The 26,767-nt window shown below is 33.2% G+C and overlaps 1 protein-coding gene across 1 annotated transcript in view; it reads left to right on the forward strand.

Moving 5' to 3' along the window:
* The window catches only part of CTNND2 (catenin delta 2), a 912,708-nt gene that overhangs the window by 368,737 nt on the left and 517,204 nt on the right, over window positions 1-26,767 (forward strand). The window contains exons 3-4 of the mRNA XM_027869022.1: window positions 25,305-25,339; window positions 25,752-25,868. Of these exons, the coding sequence (XP_027724823.1) occupies window positions 25,305-25,339; window positions 25,752-25,868 (152 nt within the window). The remainder of the gene's footprint in view (window positions 1-25,304; window positions 25,340-25,751; window positions 25,869-26,767) is intronic.

Consider the following 26,767-nt stretch of genomic DNA (forward strand, 5'->3'; position numbering starts at 1 on the left):
TATGCATTGTGCCACCTAGCTGCCTCAAAAGAGGCATGACCAGAGGAAAGTACCAACTTTTAAAGAACTGTTATTTTTTATAAGAGGTTTTTATGGAAGGATTCTTCAAATAGCAAACCTCTTTGATTCATAAAATATGAAATGAAACAGATAAACTAATGTGACTGATTTTTTTTAATAAGCATTCAATAAATACTACATATCCAAATGAATGTTGTCACTACAGAATAGTAGGTAACTACTACAGCTACCACCTTCATTCTGATCTGTATCATCTCTTTCCTAGTTTATTGCAACAGTCTTCTAATTGGTTTCCTTGGCCCAAGTCTCTAATCCAGTCTATCCTACGTGTTGCTGCTAAAGTAATTTTCCTTAAGTGCATATCTGGTTATGTGACTCTCTTACCCAACCAACTCCAGTCACTCCTTACTGACTCTAGGACAAAATATAAACTTGTCTGTTTAGCTTTTAAAGCCCTTCACAACCTAGTCAGGAAGACCTGGTTCAAATCCAGGCTCAGAAACTTCTGGACAAGTTACTTAACCCTGTTTGTCTCAGTTTCCTCATCTGTAAAATGAGTTGGAGAAGGAATGGCAAACTATTCCAGTATCTTTGCCAAGCAAACCTCAAATGTGGTCACAAAGAGTTTGACATGACTGAAACAACTAAACAACAAGTGACATTTCATATATGATTTGATTTAGAATATCTTCCTTTACTCATGGATTTTCAGGAATATTCTTTCTTTATAAAAGATGATACATATGTTTTGAAACAAATTGTATTAGGATCATTTTATAGGAGATGAAACTGAGGACAAGGGTGGCATTATGACTTGTCCCAAGTCACACAAATAGTAAGCATCAGAACTAAGATTTAAACTGAGACTCTTGAATAATCCCCAGTATTCTTTTTTTTTTCCATTATGCTCCACTGCCTTCGTTGGTAAGCAAACTCATTCCCATATACTCAATTAAAAGGAGAATAACCTATCGCTACAAAAATTAAGCATAAAGCACCACTCCCTCCCCCCCACCCCAGGATCCTCTACAATGCATTTTTGTAATTTGTACAGACGGGTTATAGATGTCACTGACACTAACTTATTTTCAGTAAGCTAGTATTCTAGAGAGTTGCCAACCTAAAAATCTTTATTCTTTCTGTTAAGGAATAATTCCAAGTGTACTAAAATGTACTCATAGCTGGGTAAAAAGTAAGATAGACCTTGTCCAGTTCCCAGCAGACATTTACACTTATGGTACCAGTGTTTGACATTTTTTCTGCTAAAAATAAACATTTTAATCACCCTGCAGATGTTATAGCAGGAGGCAGTTAGGCATCCAGGAGTATTGGGGGGGAAAAACAAATATGGGAGATATGTAGCTTCATGAAAACTCCATTCTTAAAATTGCTTGAGTGGGAAGATATATTTGACAGTTCTTATCTTTAGATATGCTATTTTACTACAATTAATTAGTTTCTAAAAGATTTCTTGCAATACTATTATAGATAAAACAACTCTTGCTATGGTATTACAAGCCAAAATATGATGTTTAATTGATTCTGTATATGAATGACCAGTGGATATGAATCCAAATGCTCATTTTTGGTAGGAAAAAGAAATTTAGCTATTCTTAGCATATGGTTAATTCAGTAGCATCACACTTCCTCCAATAGGGCAGCAGATGAAATTAACGTGATTAGCTTGATAACTTCAAAGAGCAGCAAAAGAAAGTAAAAGAGAGACTGAGATAGTATCAGCCTGTCTAAGGAGAGAAAGAAAAAAAATGCCAGCCAATGTAGGGAAAACTGGTTTCCATTCTTTTCTAACCAACCTACTAATTTCTCCACTACTGTTCCTTTATCAGTTCTACTTTTCTTTTTTCTAGCCTCACTGAAAAACTAATTTGTCTATAAAGCAATAGCATCTGATAAAGTTAAAAGAAGACCTAAATCAAGCTTTCTGTGTGATTACGATATTTATATTGGAGCGAATAAACAATTTCCATAAAGAAAAAATGTTAGTTATAATTGATAGTAGATATTCATGAATTTCTTGATATGTGTTCACACAGACACTAAAATTAAGTTTATTTTTAGTCAGAAAGCTGTTAGTTTTTTTTCTCCCTCTAAACATACAGGTCAGTATTACTTACTGCTGTTTTGTTTAGTTGCAGTCAAATTAATTTTTGTGGTGTTTTAAATTATTTGCATCAACTTTGAGTATATAAATAAATTAATATATTACATATACATATATGTCAATTTTATTACAGTAGTATTGGCTTTTAGCATTTGAGATTTTAATATCTGAAGAACACAATAGAACTGTATACCGGAGAGAGATATACAAGCATTGGCCATAGCCATGGATATTGAGATATGATTATGAGATCACTCCAGAAAAATTTTAAATTAGCATGTGGCTAGAAAAAAAATTACTTCTTTCTCTCGGGAATGATTCTCTTGGCAATGGATTCATGCTTTGAACTAGGTGACTTCTAAAATCCCCTCCTTCTATGAGATTTCACGATTTTACAGTCAAGTCAAGCTGTGAATATAAATAGAGACACAGCATCAGAATCTCTTCCCTGAATTTGGAAATATATGCTCAGTTATCTCTGATATATATATATATATGTATATATATATGTATATGTATATCAAACTGCCACCCTCTAGTACCACATACAACACCATTTCCCTTTGACGATATAATCAGCAAAACATAATTGCATTCTGGTAGCAGGCTATTACTCCCCATTCTAACTCTATTTCGGACACAATTCAAATATTACCTCCCACAAGAAACTATCCCTGATCCTACTAACAAATAATTATGTAATCTAATCTTTCTTTGTACTACACACACACATAGACACACACACACACACACAATCTTGTTACTTTTCCTATGCTACCTTAACTTTTACTAAATAACTATTTGTATACATGCTTTATCTATCTTATTAAACTATAAAAAACTTGATTGCAGAGATCATGTCTGATTCATCTTTGTAATCCCTATAGTGTCATATATATATATATATATATATACACATATATATAGTAAGGTGTGTGTATGTGTGTGTATACATCTATCTATACCTATATTTGCATAATTAGATAATGAATTTAAAGAATTAGTGCCCTGTTTAACAGATAGATAGTCTTATTTTGAGGGTTATCATGCAAATCAATGAATGAGGATATAGGAATGATTAAATTTAAAAGAAAGTGAATACAATAAAATAAACAGAGTAGTGGTAGATAATCTGAGTTAGGAAGATTTAGGTTTCTTTTATACCTTTGACAATAACTAGCTCTGTAACCCTGAGCAAATCATTTAACTTAGTGTGCCAAAAAACTCTCTAAAAAAATAAGGCACAAAGAAGTTGCTGATCTGCATTGGGAAAAGGACATTCCTTTTTTGGAAATTCCCATACCAATGAAATTACAAGTCTGGACCAAAAACAATCCAAAAGACATAACTCCCATAAAGACAAGTCAATATATCTGATGATTCAAAAGGCATTTCACACTCTTGTAATGCCTTAGGGTTAAGCATCACCAGGAATGATAATTCCAAATGTGAAAGGGTGGTATATTTTGCTGCTGTTTTCTTGTCTTTAAAATGACATAATATATATTTTGTTAATGTGATTAATCTATATAGTTATTAGCATAATTAGACTTTCTGTAACCTAAAACAAATGTGTTTGGAGAAGAAAGACCTGAAAGAATTGCTTTAAGTAGATTGAAATGCTAAGAATCAACTCATCCTTTCCTTTGTTTTCTCCTGCTTGCTCACCTGAATATTCTGTAGTGTTCTGTAATAAATGTGTGATTAATGGTCATCTGTATTGCATTGTAGCAAATATTACCATGTACCAGTTCAGTTGCTTAAACAATTTGTCAGCAACCTCACTAACGAAATCACTTTAGTAATTTGAATTTTCATTGGTTCAATCTAAAAAGAAATCAATCATAGTTACTTGGCACAGATTTAGCTACCACACTTCTATAGAAAGCAAGTGACCTTTAAAGGTTCATACTACAGCCAGGATTGTAAATATTTGCCAAGTGAGATATTTTACTTAAAGTTGACAGTAAAACCCTAATGCTTAATACAAATCCTAATTCTGGTTAATCTCAGATACAACCTCATCCCTCTGTACACCCAAACACATTTAAAATGAAAAAGTTACTGCTAGAGCTTCTTCAAGAACCTTCCAAACAGAATTATAAATATCAATTTTATAAATTATTTGTCATTGTTTACTATAACAAAAATTTATTCTTATATTAAGCATATAGAAAAAGTATTAAATATATAGAAAAAGTAGCCCTAAAGCCTCTTATAGGTCAACTATTGGGAACTATGGGATCTATAAATAGTTAAGTAAAAACACTAAGCCATTGGTTTCCGGGTGGAAACAACACTTCTTATCAAGGGCAAGCCTTCTATATGAACTCCCCTTTCTATCTTTTCCAGAAAATTGTCCCTTCTCTCTCTCTCTCTCTCTCTCTCTCTCTCTCTCTCTCTCTCTCTCTCTCTCTCTCTCCAAGACTCCTAAAAACACACACATGACTCTCTTATCCTCAAAAATAAAAATAATGAAATTAATAAATCCTACTATCCCCATTGGCTATGGTCCTGCAACTTTGCTCACTTTCTCAGTCCATCTCCTTTAAAAAACTGTCTAGTTTCATTGACTCTGTCTTCTCTCTCTCTTTTGAACCCTTCCAAACTGATTTCTGACCTCATCACTTAAGAAACTATGTCCTTCAAAGTCACCAACCTTCCCTTAATACCAGCTAAAATGACCCTTTTACAAACCTCAATTATCCTTCTTGACATGACTGCTACATTTTACCCTGTTGATCCTCCTTTGGGCTTTTTATGACACTGTTCTTTTATAGTTCTTCTCCTAGCTCTTTGATCATTCTTTTTCAGTCCTCTTTATGAGATCTTTGTTCCTATCACTCTCCCAATAATGGGTATAGCCCAAGGCTCTTCTCTTGATTTCAGTTTCTTGAATTGAATTGAACTGAGGCCCTCACTACCTTCAAGGAGCTTATAGTCTAGTAAATAACTATGCCTTGCTGATATCTACACAAAGACAGTTATAGTATACATTACTGACCTTGGATAACAAAGTGATATGTGAAGTCTGAGAGGAATGAGGAGGAAGAGGAGGTCCTTGGGTTAGGAAGCTTAGGAAGTAGACAATAAATGAGTACATACGTACATAAATGTATACGTGCATAGTCAGAATGTTAGTAATTGTTGTTATATGTACTCTTTGATCCAGTAACACTGACCTCCTGACTGTTCCTTGAACAAGACATTCAATCTCTTGGCTCCAGCCATTTTCTCTGGCTGTTCATCATGCTTGAATTGCTCTTTCTCCTCCTCTCTGACTACTCACCTCCCTGGCTTCTTTTAAGTCCCAACTAAAATCCCACATTCTATAGAAGCCTTCCTTAACCTCTAAATTCCAGTGCTTTTCCTCTTTTAATTATTTTCTATGTATCTTTTGTATAGCTTGTTTTGTATATATATTTTTTGCACATTGTCTCTCCCATTAGATTGTAAGCTCCTTCCCCAAGTGATAAATGGTCAGAGTATACAGACTGTTTTCCAGTGAAGAAATCAAAACAATTTATAGTCATATAAAAAGTTCTAAATCATTATTGATTAGAGAAATGCATATTATAACAATCTTGAAATATCATTTTACACCTACCAGATGGACTAAAATGATAGAAGTAGAAAGTAACAAATGTTGGAAAGGATGTGGAAAAATTGGGACACTAATTCATTTTTGATGGAATTGTGAACTGATCCCATCATATCGGAGAGCAATGTGGAACTATGCCTAAAGAGTTATTAAACTGCCTTTGACACAGCAACACCACTACGAGATGATTAGGGAAAAAGGAAAAGAACCTATACATTCTAAAATGTGTACAGCAGCTGTCTTTGTGGTGGCAAAGAAAGAAGAATGAAAGAAAAAAAAAAGAAAAAATGATGAGCTCAGTAATTTTAGAGAAAACATGGAAAGACTTACATGAAATAATGAAGAGCAAAATGAGCAGAACCAAGAGAACATTGTATACAGGAATCGCAATATTGTTTTAAAAATGACTTTGAGCAAATGGGTTATTTTGTCTATTATAAATGCCCAAATTAACAATAAAGGACATATGAAGAAAGATGCTATCTGCATCCAGAGAAAGAATCGATATAAAGAAGTATGTATAGAATAATTTTACCTATATATTCCCATTTGTGTCTAATGGTAGGCATCTTTATGATGTGGGGGGAAGTGGGAGGGAAGGAGAGGGAAGGGGAAAAAAAGAAGAAATTTACTTGATAATTTTGTTGTATATTTGAAAGAAATAACAAGTTGTATGTAATAGATTTGCAATTTCATGTGCAATTATCTTTTCTAGTGTACTATGTTATAGAAATGCTTATTTTATTCCGTAAATTAAAAATAAAATAAATTTTAAAAAATTTTTTAAAGACTGTAATCTCCTTGAGGGTAAGGACTGTCTATTGCATCTTTTTGTATCCCCAGTGCATAGCATAGTGCCTGGCACTTAGTAGACATTTGTTAAATTATAGATTTTGCATTGATAAATTCTATAACCAATAAGATATTATCAAGCAAAAAAAATAGTATGATGGAAGTGAATTTCAAATGATCCTTGTCTGCATCTCCCTTCTTGCAGCAATGAGTCTCTCATTGTCAAGACAGATAACTTTTTATTTTCTCCTTAGATAATCTGTAAGGATGGAATTTCCAAAGTCATGCTTGTTATATATTTATTACCTGATCATTAAAAATATACAAGTATGATATATTCATACCGATTTTCTACTGAAATAATTACGTATGTACATATATGTATGCATATGTATGCATATGTCATTACCACTTATTGATGGCCCTTTTATATATGGATAAATATTTAACTCTTGTGCTTGTATTACACATCAGTAACAGGCAAAGGGACAAACATATTTGCAACATGGTATACTTTATTGCAACAAAAACTACTCCCCCCTTTCAAAAATATTGCAGCATATAACTATTGGAAATAAAAAGGAACAAAATACTAATAAGACCTCATGAGAAATCAAGACACTAACTTTAGGCAGCTATTTATATTTCTGCTATCTCCCCTGATTGAATGTGAGCTTTTTAAGGAAGAGAGTGTTTCTTTTTCATCTTTGTATCCCAATCACCCAGCATAGAACCTGGAACCTAGTAGTTACTTAATAAGCATGAGTTGAATGGCTGATTGATAACATGATTTGGTGGAGAGCATGATGGGCTGAGAGTCAGAAGGACTTGGGTTCAAATCTTGCTGCTGATATTTCCCAGCTAGGTGACCATTTTTCTTATCTGTAAGATAGTCTGTTAGTCAATCAACAAACTCTTATTAAGCCCCTGTTTCTCCAACTTTTTGGTCTCAGGAGCCATTTGCCCTCTTAAAAATTTTTGAGGATCCCAAAGAGCTTTTGTGCATGTGCATTATATCTAGCAATATTTACTGCAATTGAAATTAAAACTAATACTTTAAAATATTATTTAGCAAAATTAAAAAAGAATAAACCCATCACATATTAACATAAATAACATTTTATGAAATATAATTATATTTTTAAAAATATTGAGGCATTATTTTACATATTTTTGTAATCTCTTTAATGTCTGACTTACTAGATGAAAGCTGTGCATGACATCTACTTGTGCGTTCAGTCTGCCATGACATGTTGTCTTGGTTGAAGTATATGAAGAAAATTCTGCCTCACAAATATGTGTAGTTGGAAAAGGGAAGAGTATTTTAATAGACAAATAGCATCCTGATATCATTATGAAAATAGTTTTGACATCAAGCACTTCCTAAAAGAGTGTCAGGGATCCCCATGGCCTTCAGCATATTATTAACAATGGACAAAATATACCTTAGCCTTACTGCCACTATCAATTTAGCACCACTAACCCTGTTAATCAGTATCCCCCACTTTTGGTCCTTTTCTTCCCTTTTCTCTTTGCTACTTATATAATCTTTCAGCCTGGTATAGTGGGTAACATTTTAGACTTGGATTCAGGAAAAAAGTGGGTTGCAATCCTACCACTAATACGTATCAGCTGTGTGAACATGGGAAAGTCACTTAAAATCTCTGAGTGTGTGTTTCTTCATCTATAAAATGTAAGCTATAAAATACTACCTATCACACAGAATTATTACGGTCAAATGAGATAATGTATATAATCCATTTTTCAAGAACTTAAAGAACTATATAACTGTAAGTAATTATTATTATTCTTTCTAACCTTAAATTGCATTAGGAGTGCAGTGGGTACAGCTTCAGAAATTCAGTATAAAAACCCCTGACTTCACCCTACCCATCCATGCCTCAGCCTTTATTCTCTGTGTCCTGTACCTTACATGTGAATGTATCCTAAGACTTCATACTGGGCTCCTTTCTGTATATACATCTTCTCTGTGGGTGACCCCATAAGTTCCTTGGAGTCCAATGTTCATACCTATGTAGATGACTCTCACATCTATATACCCTGTTCCAGCTTCTCTCCTGAACTTTAATCCTGAATCTCCATCTATTGGACACTACTTATTGAAAGTCCCAAGGCATCTTAAACTCAATTGGTCCAAAATGGAACTGATTCTCTTTCCCCCAAAAAGCTGCCCCTTTTCTCAACTCCCCAGTTTCTGTAAGGTGATCATCATCCTTCCCGTGACCCAGGTTTGCAAGTTTAGAGACATCTTTTACTCTTTTCCCTTTCCATTATCCATATCCAATTAGTTGTCATTTTTTGTCATGGAAACCTCCACAATCTCTCTCACATCTCTATCTTCATCTGCTCACTCAACTCAGACGGTTACCACGCTGGTTCAGTTCCTCATTATCTCCTCTTGAATTCTTCATTTGTCTCCTTGCTTTAATTCTCTCCTTTCTCTAATCTGTTCTCCAGTCAACTGCCATGTTGATATTCCTAAAGCAGAGGTCCGGTCATACTAAAAGAGCTCCAGTTGTTCCCTATTGTCTCTCGGTTAAATAACAACTTTTCCATTGGTCCTTTAAAGACCTCCACCATCTGGCTCCAGCCTTCTCTTTTAGATTAATTACACATTATTCCCCTCCAAACACTCTGTAGTCCAGCCAAACAGATCTACTCTATTCTCTACTAAATACCATTCCAACTTTTCTCTGCACCTTTGCAAAAGTTGTCCTCAGTGTCTAGAATTTTCCCCTCCCCCTTCATTGCTGCTTTTTAGATTTTCTTTTTCCCATCAGAACTCAGCACAAGAGCCATATACTACATGAAGTCTTTGCCGATCTCCCTAACTACTTGTACACACCCCAACTGACCCAATTACTTTTGTTCACTTACTTGTGTAATTTGTTGTTTTCCTCATAGGTTACTAACATCTTATAGAATGATGACATTGAATCTTTTCTCTTAGGAGGTATTAACAGTTAAGAAACTATTCCCTAAATTCAACAGCTGAACCCATCCAAAGGGAACTCTTCTCCAATCTTCATAATCGTCATCAGCAGTTTTATTTTATCTTCGTCCCTCATATGAGAGAATAAGAAGTAGCCATACTTCTCATTAATGATAATCCCTGCCTGGACTCTTGAACATTCTATTTCATATCTCTCCAGCACTTTGCTCCAGCAACCCTACCTCTCTTTCTTTTGCATCTTCAGTGTCTCAATATCTAGTGGCTACTTGGCTACAAATATGTTTGGACATTCCTCATTCCACAACTTCCTTCCTTTTAATCTTCTATTTCCATCTAACTATTATTCTATATCTCTTTTCTTCACTACCAACTTTCTTTATAAAGTTATGATTCCCCCATTTCTTCATCACACATTTTTATCTCAACTAACTATAATCTGACATTGACCTGTACCAATATAGTGATACTGTTCTCTCCTAGGTCACCAATGACTTCTTAATCACTGCATAGACTAGTTTTTTGTTATATTCTCATTCTCAATGACCTCTCTTTAACTTCTGAGTACTGTCCTCTCTTGGTCTCAGACATATTTCTTGTTCCTTGTTCTTCTGTTTAGCTGACTACTCTTCCTTTAAATATTTCTACCTTTTCATGTTTTTCTTATTTGGTTATTCCCAAAGTGATCCTGTCATTGACCCCTTTCTTCTTGATCTTTAAATTCTCTCATGGTAATCTTATTAATACTTATGGTTTCAGCTATCAGTCTCTATGTAGAAGAATCTCAAATTTATATTTCCAATTTTAATCTATATTCCAAGGTCTAGAACCATAACTCCAAGTCCTTATAAGACTTCTCCACCATAGTCTTCCAACAGTACCTCAAATTCAATATGTTCAAAACCAAGCTCATTACCATCTTCCTTCGCTATTTTCATTAAAGACAGCTGTTCTAATCTTTTCCCATGTTTAAAACATGAGTGTGATCTTAGACTGCTGTCACTAACCTCTCAGCTCCAATTGGTTACCAGGTTCTATTAATTCTACTTCTCTAATATCTATTGCATCTGTTCTCTTCTCTCTATTCTTATTTCATCATCTAAATGGCTTTCATTACTACCTACCCAGATTATTTTAATAGGTTTCTAAGAGGCTTTCCCGCCTTCACTCTCAGCCTCTTGACTATGTATAGATTTAGTCAAATCATTCCTCTTCCCAAAGATTCTTCAGTGTCTCCAATTTGCCTGTTGTATATTGCTCAGACCCCAGTGCCTAGCATTTAGGAGCCCACAGAATCTCGTACCACCCTGATTTTATAGAGATAACTAATGCATAGCCTTATTGCATAATCTGCACTCCAGTCAAATTTGTACTCTCCATCTCCAAACATGTCATGTGCTTTTCCTACTTTTGTTCATACTATTCTCTGTGCTTGGACTACCTTCTGTGCTCACTTGTTGAACTTTAAACACTTAGTAAGACCTGGTAAGACATGATCAAATGTTTATTGAATTGAATTCATGTCAGAAGACCTAATTCAAACCATGTATCTGCCACTAATTAGACCTGTAACTTTCAGTAAGTCTTTAACCTCACTTGGCTTCAATTTTTTCATCTATAAAATGGGGATAAATGCATCTTCTACTAACCACACTGGTTTGTTGTAAGGCAGTTACAGGAAATTGTAAGGGGAATACTACTACATCTTATATAAATGTGAGTTATTAATAGTTTTAATTATTTCTGAAACCCTTGGCCTCATCATTACTAACCTATTCTTTGCCCCATTCCCCCATGGCCTTGATTTCTTTGGGGCTAACGAATTCATATTAAGATGTTAAAGGGGGTTAATGTATTCCTCCTCCTATATATACACAATAGTCATAAATTTATTCCATGACAGGATGGTAGAGAACACAGCTTTGATAAATGAGTATTTGGGGAGTCATGAAAGTTATAACATAGCAAAGTGTTTCTTCAGTCTGGTCCTGTACCCCTTAGATTTATTCTTAGAGAAAGTATATTTTAGGTCTCCATATTTTCAGAGCTTGTCTTGAAGAGGGATTCATGAAGTCATTAACAATGTTATGTGATCACACAGAATCCCCTAAAACAGTAGTCTCCAAATTTTTGTGATTGAGTATCCCTTTCAATTAAAAAAAATAATCACATAATCCAACATGTACATATTTAATTATTTAAAATTTATTTACATGTCCTACTATATAAATTAGGCATATTATAAAACTTACAAAAAATGGGAAAATATTTAAGGATATTAATATTTGATGCTATAGTCAATAGTGAGTCTCTGCAGCTTAAGCAAACCCTTTTGGCAGATATATGTATACATGTATGTATATCTGTACATGTATATATATATGTATGTGTGTATTATGTATGTGTATATATGTATGTATGTGGAGAGGGAGAGAGAGAGAGAGAGAGAGAGAGAGTAGAAAATAGATTGTAGAAGGGAGGTACTTGAGGCAAGAAGAATTAGGAGGCTATTTCAATATTCCGGGTAAGAAGTGATGAAAGACCTGAATTTGAGACATAGCTTGTATGAGCAGAAAAAAGGAGGCATAAATGAAGACACTCAAATAAGATTTAGAAATTGATTAGATATATGGGGGTGATAGAAAATAAACTTAAAGATGACATGATGATTGAGAAAATCTGAATTACTGTAAGGATGGTGATGCCTTTGTTAGTAACTGGGACATTTAAAGGGAAGTGAGATTTTTTGGGGGTAGATAATGTAATGAAGTCATGATCATTATCTCCTCACTGTTTACATTGAAGCAACTGTTTTGTTTTTCTGTACCACTGGTTATTAAAATATGAATTCTTTCAACAAACCATGTTTCTTATTGTTCAAAATACATTATGAAATTTGAATACAGCTTAAAAAGGGGGGTAAAATGTACTGTATATCATAAAATGATGTGTAGTAAAACACATAAAATGGTCCATTTTTGTAACAAAACACAGGAGTCCTGAGGGATGGTAGAGAATGATATACCCACCTTGTACACATTCAATTTACCAATAAAACTCATGAATATGGAGTAGAGCCTGGATAGAGCTTTTATCACAAATTATTCTTTATTATGTATTTTAAACAGAACTGAAATGAACTATTGTATAAAAGGCTTGTCTTACCTTATAGCAAGCCCAGGAATGCCTTTAGCTCTGCCTATTAGATTTCAGAAAACAAAACACAAAACAAAACAAAATGAAAATTTCCTAACAAAAACTTCCTAACAATAAAAGCTGTCTAAAAGTAAAATAGCTTTTGAGAAGGTTTTTCTCTTCCTAGAGATCTTGAAACAGTGACTGGATGGCCACTTATTAAGCATGGTATAATGGGATTCACTTTTGCATATGGGTTGGATTACATAGCAACTGCAGTACTCTCCCGTTTTTTAACTCTGTGATTCTATACCCCTTTTTAATAGTATTTTTTTTTCAAAATTACACATCATTACACAATTACACAATACACAAAATTACACAATTTTTTGCATTAATTTTACAAGATTTTGGGTTCCAAATTTTTCTCCCTCTTTTTCCTCCCGTTACTAAAACGGTAGGCAATTTGATATAGGCTACTCATGTACTATTACATAAAACATATTTCCATATTAGTCACAGTTGTAAAAGAAGAAACAGATCAAAAGGGGGAAAAAAACACACAAAAAAAGAATAAAGTAAGTGAAAAAAAAGTATGCTTCCATCTGCATTCAGAGTCCATCAGTTCTTTATCTGCATGTGGATAGAATTTTCCTTTATGAGTCCTTTGTATTTATCTTGGATCGTTGTGTTGCTGAGAAGAACTGAGTCATTCTTAGTTGATCATCATACGATGTTGCTGATACCATATACAATGTTTTCCTGATTCTGCTCATTTCACCTTGCATCATTTTGTGCAAGTCTTACCACAACTTGTTCAGCCATTCTGCAATCCCTCAATTTTCAATTCTTTCCTACCACATAAAGAGTTGGTATAAATATGTTTGTACAAGTAGGTCCTTTTCCCTTTTTTATTATCTCTTTAGGGTACAGACCTAGTAGTAGTATTGCAGGATCAAATGGTATCCACACTTTGATTGCCCTTTGGGCATAGTTCCAAATTACTCTCCAGAATGACTGGATCAGTTCACAACCGCACCAACAAGGCATTGGTGTTCCAATTTTTCTACATTTTTTCCAACATGTATCATTTTCCTTTTTTGTCATATTAGCCAATCTGATAGGTTTGAGGTGGTACTTAGGGGTTGTTTTAATTTGCATTTCTCTAATCAAAAGCGGTTTAGAGCAGGGCTTCTTAAACTTTTTCTATTCACAACCCCTTTTTACCTGAGAAATTTTTACCTAATTCCAGGTACACAAAATAGGTATACAAATCAAACATTTACTGATAATAAATCATAAAGAAATTTATGTTAAAATAATTCTCTGGTATACATATAATCTTATCATTTATTAAAGATGAAAGCAAATTTGCACACTAATGAGATAGATGTGCTTGTTTATTTTTACATAAAGAATTAAATCTTAGCAGAATATTTGATATTGCAAGATGTAGAGCAACTTCAATGTCTTTCAGAGTTGATCAATATTTTGATTTTATAATCATCAATGCTGAGAATATAAATCTGTAGTACAAAACGGCAAAAGTATGTTTAGGTCCACTTCAGAAAATGTTGAAATTCTGTCTTAATCTCAGACCAAATTCATTTAATGATTTTTTTCTTTTTTTAGGAAACTCAAATTTTAAACCTGTGTCATTTTATAACTCAGCAAATTCTTCTTGAACCTTTAATGGCAGATGACTGGTTTTTTTTTTAAATACCAATTGAGAGTGGCTTATGAACCCAACTTAGTTTTTTAAAGTCAACATTTGAAGGGAAGTATTTCTGAAACCATGTTTCCAGTCATTTCAAATGATCAATTATAAATCTTATAATTAAATCTTTTGTAAGGTTATTTTCAATTATAAAATCATCTTTAGCTGTAAACATTTCTAAAGAACCATTTTTCCATCTTATTCTTCCTTATGTTAACTTTTTTTTTAGAAAAAATAACATAAATGTGTTACAATTTTCTCCTTGGAGAGACATGTTTAAATCATTGAGCTTTTCGAAAATATTTGACAAATAACAGTTTTGAAAGCCATAAGTCATTACAAAAAAAAATGATTTCTTCTCAGTCAGAAATACAACAACTTCATCTTTCAATGTCAATACTCTATTTAAAGATCACCATATTGGGAGCCTCCTTCCTTCTGCAAGTAGTAATAAGCATTTGTAATTGGAGTCCATGTTTTTCCAAAGGTTTGAAAACAAATTACTGTTAAGGGTGTGATTTTTAATGAAGTTAGTGATTTTGATGGTATCACAAAGCACAACATCTAACTCTGGTGATATTTTTCAGCTATGAGTGTCTCCTGATGGATCATGCAATGAGTAGAAGTGATAAGTTCATTGTCACCAGCATTACCTTTTGCTACAAATCCAACATTCTTTCCCATTGTTGCTCCAGCACTTTTTGTACAGACTTCAACGCAATTTTTCTACTGTAAAACTTCATTTGTAAAAAATTAATTGACTTTAAGATATATCTTCCCCTCTTGTGTGCCTTCCAAAGGGGGGAAAAGACAATAATTCCTCATGTAAGCTTCCTTGATAAATGTATCTTACATAAAGTAACAACTGTGCCACATTGGAAATCTCAGTTATTTCATCTAACTCAATTGCGAACATTGCACTGCCCTTAAGCCTGGTAATAAGCTTCTGGAATTGGTCATTATTAATTTCAAAGTACCTTTGGAAACAGTATCATTCAATAAAGAAATTTTATTAATTTCATCCCCATACTTCTCTCTCGTGAACTATTTATGACATTTTAATAGCAGCAAGTAATATGAGATCTTTTGCTATCACATAAGGCTTGTTTATTTTTGCAATTAAGTAAGAAGTTTCATAAGATGCAAGTAAATACTTATTGTTGACAACAACACATTTCTCAAAACACTGTTTTTCTTTATTTGTAGATTTTGAAAAGTCATTCAAAATATTCCTTTGGCTTATTGCAGTATGCTGCATGCTTGGTATTAAGATACCACTTTAGTTTGGCTGGTTTCATGCTCTCTGCAGCCAAAATTTCATTACAAATTAAGAAAAGAGGTTTTTTCCACACATCATCATTAGTAGAAGTAAATCCATATTGCAAAAATAATTTGACATATTTTCTTTTTCTTGTCAGTTTAGGTATACTACAGCTTGGTAGTGAAGACTCTGCTACATTGCCATCATATTTTCACTTGTTCTGTCTAAAATTAGCCACTTATCCATAACTGAAAAAAGTATTTTGTCCTAAAATATAAATATTGCTAATAATTTCTAAAATAAATATGAACTTTAGTTTATGAAATCATATGTATTTGTGCTCAACTTATAAAATTGATGTTCACATTTATATACAGATACAGCAGTGATGGTGGACAAATATTATTAAATAGCTTTTGACTCTACTTGCTGCAATCAAGCATTTATGTTTCTGTAAAAGAAAGAGATAACAGAAATTTTTTCTATTTTTTTATTAATTTATTTTGATTTATCAAAAATCACTTCCATAAGATTTTGAGTTTTAAATTTTTCTCCCCCTTCCTCCCTCTTCCTTCCCCAAGACAGCACATAATCTGATATAGGTTATACATATACATTCCTATTAAACATATTTTTCACATTAGTCATGTTGTAAGGAAGAATTAGAACCAGTAGGAGGAACCATAAGAAAGAAGAAACAAAACAAAACAGAAGAAAAAAATAGCAAATAGTATGCTTTGATCTGCATTCAAACTCCATAGTTCTTTCTTTGGATGTGGATAGCATTTCCATCATGAGATTTTGGAGATGTCTAATCCTTGCATTGCTGAGAAGGGCTGAGTCTATCAAAGTTAGTCATTGCACAATGTGGCTGTTACTGTGTACAACGTTCTATTGGTTCTCTTAATTCACTCAGCATCAGTCCATACAAGTCTTTCCAGGTTTTTCTGAAGTCCACTTGTTCATCATTTCTTATAGCACAATAGTATTCCATTACATTCATATACCACAACTTGTTCATCCATTCCACAGTTCATGGGCATCCCCGTAATTTCCAATTCTTTGCCACCACAAAAAGAGCTGCTATAAATATTTTTGTATGTGTGGGTCCTTTTCCCATTTTTGTGATCTTTTTGGGATACAACCCTAGAAGTAGTCAAAGGATATAGGATATAGCCCTTTGGGCATAGTTTCAAATTGTTCTCCAAAATGGTTGGATCATTTCACAACTCCACCAACAGTATAGTAGTGTTCCAATTTTCCCACATCTTCTCCAGCATTTATCGTTTACCTGTTTTGTCATGTTAGCCAATCTGATAGATGTGATGTGGTACCTCAGAGTTGTTTTGATTTGCATTTCTCTAATCAATAGTGATTTAGGGCATTTTTCATATGACTATAGATGTCTTTAATTTCTTCATCTGAGAACTGCCTGTTCATATCCTTTGACCATTTATCAATTGGGGAATGACTTGTATTATAATTTTGACTTAGTTCTCCATGTATATTAGAAATGAGGTCCTTATCAGAGCCACTGGTTGTAAGAATTCTATCCCAGTTTTCTGTTTCCCCCCTAATCTTGGTTGTGTTTGGTTTGTTTGTGCAAAAACTTTTCAATTTAATGTAATCAAAATCATCCATTTTGTATTTCATAATGTTCTCTATCTCTTGTTTTGCCATAAATTCTTCTATTCTCTATAAATCTGTCAGGTATACTATTCCTTGCTCTCCCAGTCTTCTTGTAGTATTGGCCTGTATATATAAATCATGAACCCATTTTGACTTTATTTTGGTATATGGTGTGAGATTTTGGTCTATGCCTAGTTTCTGCCATACTCTTTTCCAGTTTTGCCAGCTTTTTGTCAAATAGTGAGTTCTTATCCAGCATTTTCAAAAACAAACATCCTAACACAATACAACACAAAGATATACTAATTTTCCACTTACATGCTGAGGAATGATGGTAGAAAAAATATTAAAAGTCTTTATTTTCCATAATTAAATATTATCTTTCTGTAAGAGCAGAAAACTTTGTGTATATATATATATAGTAAAAAACACTGTAATTTATAACATACAATAGTCTCAAATCTGAGCTGAGGTGTTTCTGGCAGTGTTTGTTGGCATTGCATAGCATGACAGGATGGGTAGTGCAAAGTGTGTATGTTGTGTGTTCAAAACCAAGGCTACAGTGAAGTCACATGATGCAACATGGGCAAGCACTGCCAGAAACACATTGTATTCATTACACATTTGATTTTTAATTAATTTTTGTTCATTGCGTGTTCAGAAACCTTTTATCGAATTTGTTTGCAACTTCCATATTCAGTTATGTGACCCCATAGGGGATCATGACTCACAGTCTAAGAAGTGCTGATTTAAAGCTCTTCTTCATATGCCTATAGATAGCTTTGATTTCTTCACCTGAAAACTGCCTGTTCATATCCTTTGATCATTTGTCAATGGGGAATGTCTTATATTCTTATAAATTTGGCTCAGTGGTCTGTGTATTTAAGAAATGATGCCTTTATCAGAGATACTTGCTATAAAGATTGTTTCCCAGTTTTCTCTTTCCTTCTAAATTTGGTTGCATTGATTTTGTTTGTGCAAAATCTTTTTATTTTATATAATCAAAATTACCTATTTTATATTTGGTAACACTCTCTATCTCTTGTTTCATCATGAACTTGTAATTCACTTAATTTCTCCTTTAAGCATTTGGATGCTATACCACTTGGTGCATATATGTTTAGTATTAATATTACTTCCTTTTCTCTTATACATTTTAGCAAAATGTAGTTTCCTTCCTTATCTCTTTCAATTAGATCTGTTTTTATTTTTGCTTTATCTGAGACCAAGATTGCTACCCTTGCTTTTTTTTTTTAGCTTCAGCTGAAACATTATAGATTCTGCTTCAGCCCCTTACCATTACTCTGTGTGTCTCTTTGCTTCAAGTGTGTTTTTTGTAAACAACATATTGTAGGATTCAGGTTTTAGATTCATTCTGCTATCCATTTTTTTTTATTGGAGATTTCATCCCATTCACATTCACAGTTATGATTACTGTGTGTTTCCCTCCATCTTATTTTTCCTCCTGTTTGTCCTCTCTCTCCCTTTATACTTCCCCTCCTTGACAGTGTTTTAGCTTCTGTCTGCTACTTCCCCTGTCTGCTCTCTCTTTTGTCAGTTGCCTTTCACCACACCTCCCCTCCTACTTTCCTGTCAGGTAAGGTAGATTTCTATATTCCACTAATTGTATATATTATTCCCCCTTTGAGCCAATACTAATGAAAGTAAGGTTCAAGGGATGTCCATTGCCCATCCTCCCATCTTTCCCTCCACTGTAATATGGTTTTTGCACCTCTTCATGTGAAATAATTTACCCCATTCTACCTCTCTCTTCTTTCTGCATTCCATGTACTCCTCTTCCTCATCCTTTAATTATTTTTATGTCATTCCCTCAAATTCAACTTATATCCATACCCTCTCTGTGTGTATTAAGCTGTACTATTAGTGGTACAATTTTTTAAGAATTATAACTATCACCTTCCCATGTAAATAGTTTATCTCCATTGAATGCCTTATGTTTTCTATTCCCTTTTCCCCTTTTGGGGCTCCTTTGGAGTCTTTATATTTAATATCAATTTTTTGTTCAATTCTGTTCTTCTTATGAAAGCTTGAGATCCTTCTACTTCATTGAATGACTATTTTTTCCCTTGGAGTGTTATGCTTAATTTCACTGGGCAGATGATTCCTGGTCTTAGTCCTAGTTCCTTTACCTTTCAGAATATCATGTTTCATGACCTCAGCTACTTTATTGTTGTAGTTGCTAAGTCCTGTGTAATCCTGATTGTGGCTCCCTGGTATTTGAATTGTTTCTTTCTGGCCACTTCCAGTATTTTTTCTTTGACCTGGTAGTTCTGCAATTTAGCTATAATTTTTTTTTGGAGTTTTTATTTTGAGATCTCTTTCTTCAGGTGATCAATGGATTCTTTCAATGCCTATTTTGCCCTCTGCTTCCAGGATATCAAGGCAGTTTTCCTTGATAATTTCATGAAAGATGCTGTCCAGGTCCTTCTTTTGATTATGACTTTCAGGCAGTCCAATGATTCTGACATTGACTCTCCTGGATTTATTTTCCAGGTCAGTTGTTTTTCCAATGAGGTATTCTACATTTTCTCCTATTTTTTTCATTCTTTTGAATTTGCTTGATTGATCCTTTATATTGATTCCATACCTTTTTGAGACAAAGGAAAATTTCTATCAGGAAATTCTATCAGGATAGAATTTCTTCTCTCACCCTTTAAAAGTAGTAAGGCTGAGCAGGAGATAAGCAACTTACCTTCTTGGAATATTATGGGAAGTGTTCTGAGAGTTGTGCTAGTTAATCAGGGTGAGTTTCCAAGGAGCACAGAAAATATCCTAGCCCTGTATAAAACCAAGGTGTTTGCACGTTTGGAATGTCTTAAAAACTTTATTGACAATATAGAAGTTAGAGAAAGTTTTGATTGATCAATGATGTGTTTTTAGTTTTCAGCATACACTTCCATAAGATTTTGAGTTTTAAATTTCCTCCCCCTTCTATTTCTCCTCCCCCCCGAGAAGGTACAATCCAATATAGGCACTACATATACATTCATGTTAAGCATGTTTTCCCATTAGTCATGATGTAAAGAACAATTAGAACTAATGGGAGGAACCACGAGAATGAAGCAATAAAACAAAACAACAAAGGAAAAGGAGAGCAAATAGTATGCTTCCATCTGCATTCAGAATCCATATTTCTTTCTTTGGGTGTGGGTAACAATTTTCATCATGAATATTTTTTAGTTGTCTTAGATTTTTGCATTACTGTGAAGATTCAAGTCTATCAAAGTCAGTCATCCCATGATGTGGCTGTCACTGTGTACAACATTCTGTTCATTTCACTCTGCATCAGTTCATGTAAATCTTTCCAAGTATTTTTGAATTCTGCCTACTCATCCATTTCTTATAGCACAATAGTATTCCACTACATTTGTATACCACAGCTTGTTCAGTCATTTCACAATAGATGGGCATCCCCTCAATTTCCAATTCTTTGCTACCACAAAAAGAGTTGCTATAAATTATTTTTGTATATATGGGTCCTTTTGGGTATACTATTTAAATTAGTTTTCAATTCTAACCTTTGGATTTTGAAGGTAAATATGTAATGTGTTCCATTAAGTTGTATTTGTTAAAACTAAGTAAGAGTTTTATTAGTTAGAATTTCATGATTATCATTATGTCTTGTACTACTGTCATTTGTCACTCAGAAAATTTCAAGCTCAGTTCGCAATTTGCTGCTAATAGATCAGTCCAGCAGGAAATACACTGGAAAGGAGAAATGTCTCCCAAAACAGAGTTGTTATATTCATTTACATCAACCATTTGTTCCCTGGACACAGATTTAAAGACATGGATCTAGTTCATTTCATACATTTATTCAGGGTCTCCTACCAAAAAGAAGATTAAAAATGTCCAAGCCTTTTGCTCTTGTGAAACCAATGAGTTATTCACAGCAGTTCCTTGAACAGAGCAACAGATCTAGTAAAATACCTGTAAAGATATGATCATTATCAAAATAATGTCTATCGCTGCCTGATATCAAGGTCACTCATCAGTTACTGACATTCTGAAGGGAAATATAGGTATTATGTGCACAGATAATGTGTACAAAGGGATTTTGTCTGCAGTCATTGCTCACTGTAACATTCACCATATATTTAACAGGTCGTTCAAAATAAATCTGTTGAAATCATAATTCATCTAGACTGAATATTCCCTCAACGTGTTATTCAGATGAAGGCATAACTTGCTACCTGGGCATAACTCTCTCTTTCCTTCTGTAGGGATGCTACATAGAGATATAATTACAGATAGATGTCTATATATCTGTAAATATGCAAGTATTGTTACTGACATTCACACAGAAAAGACTAAATGGACATTATGAAACTGAGACTTATCTAAAGAATTATAGTGGAAAACATATTGTATTTCCTAAAATGGTATGTATTATATTAAAAAGTTTATCAGTTTCATTACTGTTCTTCAGTAAGGTCCAACTCTTCATGACCCTGTATGGGGTTTTCTTGGCAAAGATAATGGAGAAGTTTGCCATTTCCTTATCCAGTGGATTAAGGGAAACAGAGGGTAAGTGGCTTGCCCAGAGTCACACAGGCAATGTCTGAGTTTGAGGCCAGATTTGAACTCAGGTCTTTCTAACCCCAGGCCCAACTCTATCCACTGAGCCATCTAGCTGCCTTACTGTCCATTATATACCAAAACATAATTACTAAATTATTGTAAAGAGCTATACATTTGCCTTATAAAGATGGAATTTTCACTTAAAACCCATGTTCATGGAGCAGTGTCTATGTAATTCTTTTTATATACATGTATACTTGTGGGTTATGCTTACATAGATGTGTATATATATATATATATACATAATTCTTATATACATATATAATTGTAATAAATATAGATAGAAAATTTATCTCTACATATTCTTGCAGTATACATACAATATTACATGCTCAAATACACAAATGGTTCTGTGATCTAATTGATTTGGGAGTTCTTTGGAACAATGCAGTTTTCATCCAATCATTATCTGACCATTTTATGTGACACTTATCCATGACTTTCAAAAAGTTTTCCATAAGGTGTTCCCTAGAAGACTTCCTTGATTTCTCCTGACATCGAGAAGTTGCCATGAGGGTACTCTGGATGTCCATTTGTCATCCCTTGACACATGGCCACTCATTTTCTCTCTTACCATGCAATTCCTAAATGATATTTTTTACTCCTGTTCTTTCTGAGAGTTTCTCATTGGTTATATTTTTAAGTACACTCACACCCACCATTTGCCTCTTCCTTGTACTCTTTATAATATTAATTTTTATTTTTTTGTTGACCATTGTATTTTCTCGCTTGCTATCATACATCAGTATTGACAGGATATAGGGATTAGAAAAGATTAGCATTTGATTTTGTGGGAAGCTTGGAGTCATTAAAGAAGTTCTGTCATCTCTTGAAGGTAATCTGGACTGCTTTTTTCCTGTTCTTCTCTAGGCCCAAATAATTTTCTATCTTTACACCTCAGATAGTCGTGGACATACTGAAATGTGTAGGTTGTTCAGCCAAACGTATGTTCCAATCTGTGCTATAGAAATTATTTGTCCATTTGGTTTTTTATATGTGAATATCAGATCAAATTCCAATTGATGGCAAAATTTTTCCAAGAGGCTTTGCAATATTCTAGGGCTTAAGGAAGTCAACACAATGTCATATATAAATGAAATCATTTGGAAGACCTCATAGTTCAAGGAAAATTCCTCTTCAACTTGAATTCTGTGCTGATTGTCTTCCATCATAGCAGTTAACACCTTCAGTAAACATATGCTCGGCTTTTTGCCTCAACTCATATTTATAGGACAGTCATTAAAGAGGGTATTTGTACTATTATATCTTTCAAGGAATCTTAAGTGATTTTGATGGATTGATGAGGAACACCTTGTTGAAAAAAAGTCTGCAAGGCAGCACTTTGTCCTACCTTTTCAATATTTTTTTTAGACTTACAAAACAAAATTGGGATTTTCTGTTTTCTGTACCTTTCAGTTAATTTAAAAATACTGATGATGAAGTTCATTTTGACTATTGCCTGTAAAAGTCTGATTGTTCCCTACCAATACCCTCTTGGAAGATTCCCTTGGTTCCTGGATAAAGATTTTGTATAAATGAAAAAGTAGACATATAAGTGAGCAATTATTTATGTTTTACTAGACCCTAATTTTTTAGTATTAATAGGGTCTGAGATGTTTTCCAAGTCTTTGGTATCTTCCCTTCCTTCCTATGTTTTGTTTCTTGGTCCCCAAATCCCCTTATAATTGTTGCCTCCAGCACAGAACTCTTCTTTGAACACTTAGTTCAATTGAGTTCTTCTTCCCACACTTGTATTCTCTAGGCTACTTCTACCTCTCCTAGAAGCAAATGTAGGATTGTGGCATTAAGGACCAACTATAGAGTTTCTGATATCGTGGATGGAGAAACCAGTTCATTGTAATGCTTTTTACAAATCTTTTTTTTTTCTCTTTGCTATTTTCCTTCAATTTCATCCTTAAATATCCCTGAGACTTCTTTACTTCAAAGTCTTACCAAGCTTTCTTTGTAGTGACTTTACCCTCCACTGTTTATCTCTGCCTTATTAGAAAATACTAATTGTCATTTCAGAAATCATTATTCATAAGAGTACTAACTCAATATTGCTTCTCTCTTCATTTGGAAACTAATTCAGGTGTTTGCTTATTCAGGGTCCTTCAGGGTCCTTTCTTTTGGTATCCTTGTTGAAATTAACTAACATGATAAGACTTCTGGTTAAAATAATTATATCACTGCTAATGTCATTTCTTTTATCCTTGTGCCATTTTTTGATTGTCAATTACTTGTTTGGATTGTTTAGAGTTAAGTTGTCTAGATTATAAACTATATATTTTTCTTCTTGGTTTTGAACTAATTCTTATCTTACCACTAAAAATCCAATAGTATTTTATGAATGTATTTGCATTTTATATACAAATACATTTCAGCTCTTCAAAAAAAATCTGAACTTCATGTGATATATGTGATGCTTTTTATGTTGTAAAATACCAACAGTCAGATATAGCTCATAAAACATAAGACAAAAATAGAGGCAAGCCCATACATTTGTATTTAGGGACAAGTAATTAATATAAATGAATATGAGATACATATTAGGAGATACATCTCCTTCAAAGTGTTTCTGAACCAACCCATTGAAACCAATTGGTAATTAAGTCTGAAATTTTTTGAGTGCTAAAAATGATGTGAAAAAATGCTAAGTACTTATATGTATTTCACACACACATATCAGAATGTTTGTAATTGTTTTAGTTTCAGCTTCTATCAGTAATATTGTTCTATAAAAAGTTAATCCCAATTTCTAAGTGTGAGGGCACTGTGTAAACTGCTTAAAGAGAGACAGTGAATGTATTTTATTTCTCTTTATTTTATCCAGAGGGTTCTCAAACTTCTTTATGTTTTGGATCCTTTTTGCAGTCTTAAGAAGCCTATGGATGGACTTCTCAGAATAATGCTTTTTGATGTATACAATAAAATACACAGGATTACAAGGAAGATCATTCATATTGAAATAGTGCCATAAAAATATTAAAATGAAAATGACTACATGTTCTGTACTGCAGGTTAAGAATCCTTGCTTTATACTGAAATAGGCAAACTACCAAAAAATGTTATATATATTCTACATGTTGCATTCTTTGCAAAGTCTATGCCAAAATTCCAACTTGCCTTTTAAAACATTTGAAATAGTGGCAGACTCCTAATATAATGAAACTGGAATTATGTATTTGTTGTCACCCAAAATATTCATATCAGTGGTGAGAATAATTTGCCTTGCCATGGCCTTTTATGGAAATGGCTTTAATAGTAGCCTTTTCATTCATGAAAACTGGCACATTAATACTTGATATTTATGATGAATATAATCTAAATGTACATTAATTTGAATGCCAAATAAATCAGTCTATTTTCAGAGATAATATAGGGGGAAAATGTTATAATATAGATTTATTTTAAAAATCAACATGTTATACATATTTATTCTCTTTTTTGCAGTTCAACAGAAGAACAGTTTCATTGGCAAACACAAGGTAAAGTATAGAATTGTGATGGGAATTTAAAGTTCCATATGAATCAAAATTAATTTCATTGTACTTATGAAATAAAAGATATAAAGAAATAAAATGAGCAAGGCAATAGCCTGAAATTAAACTTTTTAATTCTTTACGAAAAGCTTTATTTAGATAAGTATGATTGGAAAGGATTTGGTTAAGTTCTTGTCAATTTCTTGACTAATTTTAGAACCCCCAAGAGAAATGGTCTTAATTGTTCCTGACCTAAAAAAAGAAAAAAAAAGAGAGAGAGAGAATAGAGTGTGATAGTGATCTGAGAAATTACTGAGGTAAAAATATTTCATCAGGCTACTTTTAACTATCAAATAATGAAAAAAAATGAAAATATATTATTGATTATGGGCTAATTTTTTGTATTTATTTTAAATAGATGGTCAGAAGGATATAGAGGATGAACTCACAACTGGTCTTGAACTGGTAGACTCCTGTATAAGATCGCTTCAAGAATCAGGAATACTTGATCCCCAGGACTATTCAACTAGTGAAAGTAAGTTTGAAGAACCTTTTCTTCTTTGTCTGCTGTTCCATATTTATTTTCCAAAGATGTTTACAGTGTTTCAAATGAAAAAAAGCATTGTGTTATTCCAGCCCTCATTTCCTCCTTCAACCTAGAACATTTAAATTATTTAAATTAACTATTAACTGTATTCTTACATATAGGTTATTATATTCAAAGACCAAATATTTTCACAGTTACTAATCAAACAAAAAGGATGACTATTTTACAAAAATCTAAAAGCAACTCATCAATATCTATGTTCAATAATTCATCCCAATTATTTTTTAAATAACTTTATGTAACTGTGAAAATAGGATGCCATAATTTCTCTGTATATACTGAATAACAACATTAAAATCCTATCAAAATGTTTTTTATGTTTGCAAATGAATAGAAGGTATGTGTAGTTGAATGAATCTATTATGAGTGTTACTTTTTTTGCTTATAGTAATAAAAAAAATCTCTGAAAATCAAATCATTAGAACATGTACTTTTTATGGGAATTACAATATTAGAAGGCAGTAGGATTTTTTTATTCTAGATATTGGAAATATAACTTCTTAAAGCTCATCAAGAATGTTCATTTTGAGATAAATTCAAAATAAAGCAGCCTCCTCATAAACTTCTGTATATATACATGTAATTTTTGGGATTATTCTATGACCTGCATTTAGTCTCTGTAGTTCCATAACCTTTATTATCCATGGAGAATTATAGGACAGCATCATCAGGAACAGTCAAGACCAATTAAAAATGAAATCTATCCCCTTTAATAAGGTAGGTGGTCTGATCTTATCCTTGCTATCTGTATTTTGTACTTAAAAAGTCATACTACCTTCAAGACCTAAAAGAGGCTATCTATCAGTACACCATGGTACATTTCGCTC

Source organism: Vombatus ursinus, unplaced genomic scaffold (genome assembly GCF_900497805.2).
Source record: "Vombatus ursinus unplaced genomic scaffold, bare-nosed wombat genome assembly UNPS02014791.1, whole genome shotgun sequence".
Lineage (NCBI taxonomy): Eukaryota > Metazoa > Chordata > Mammalia > Diprotodontia > Vombatidae > Vombatus > Vombatus ursinus.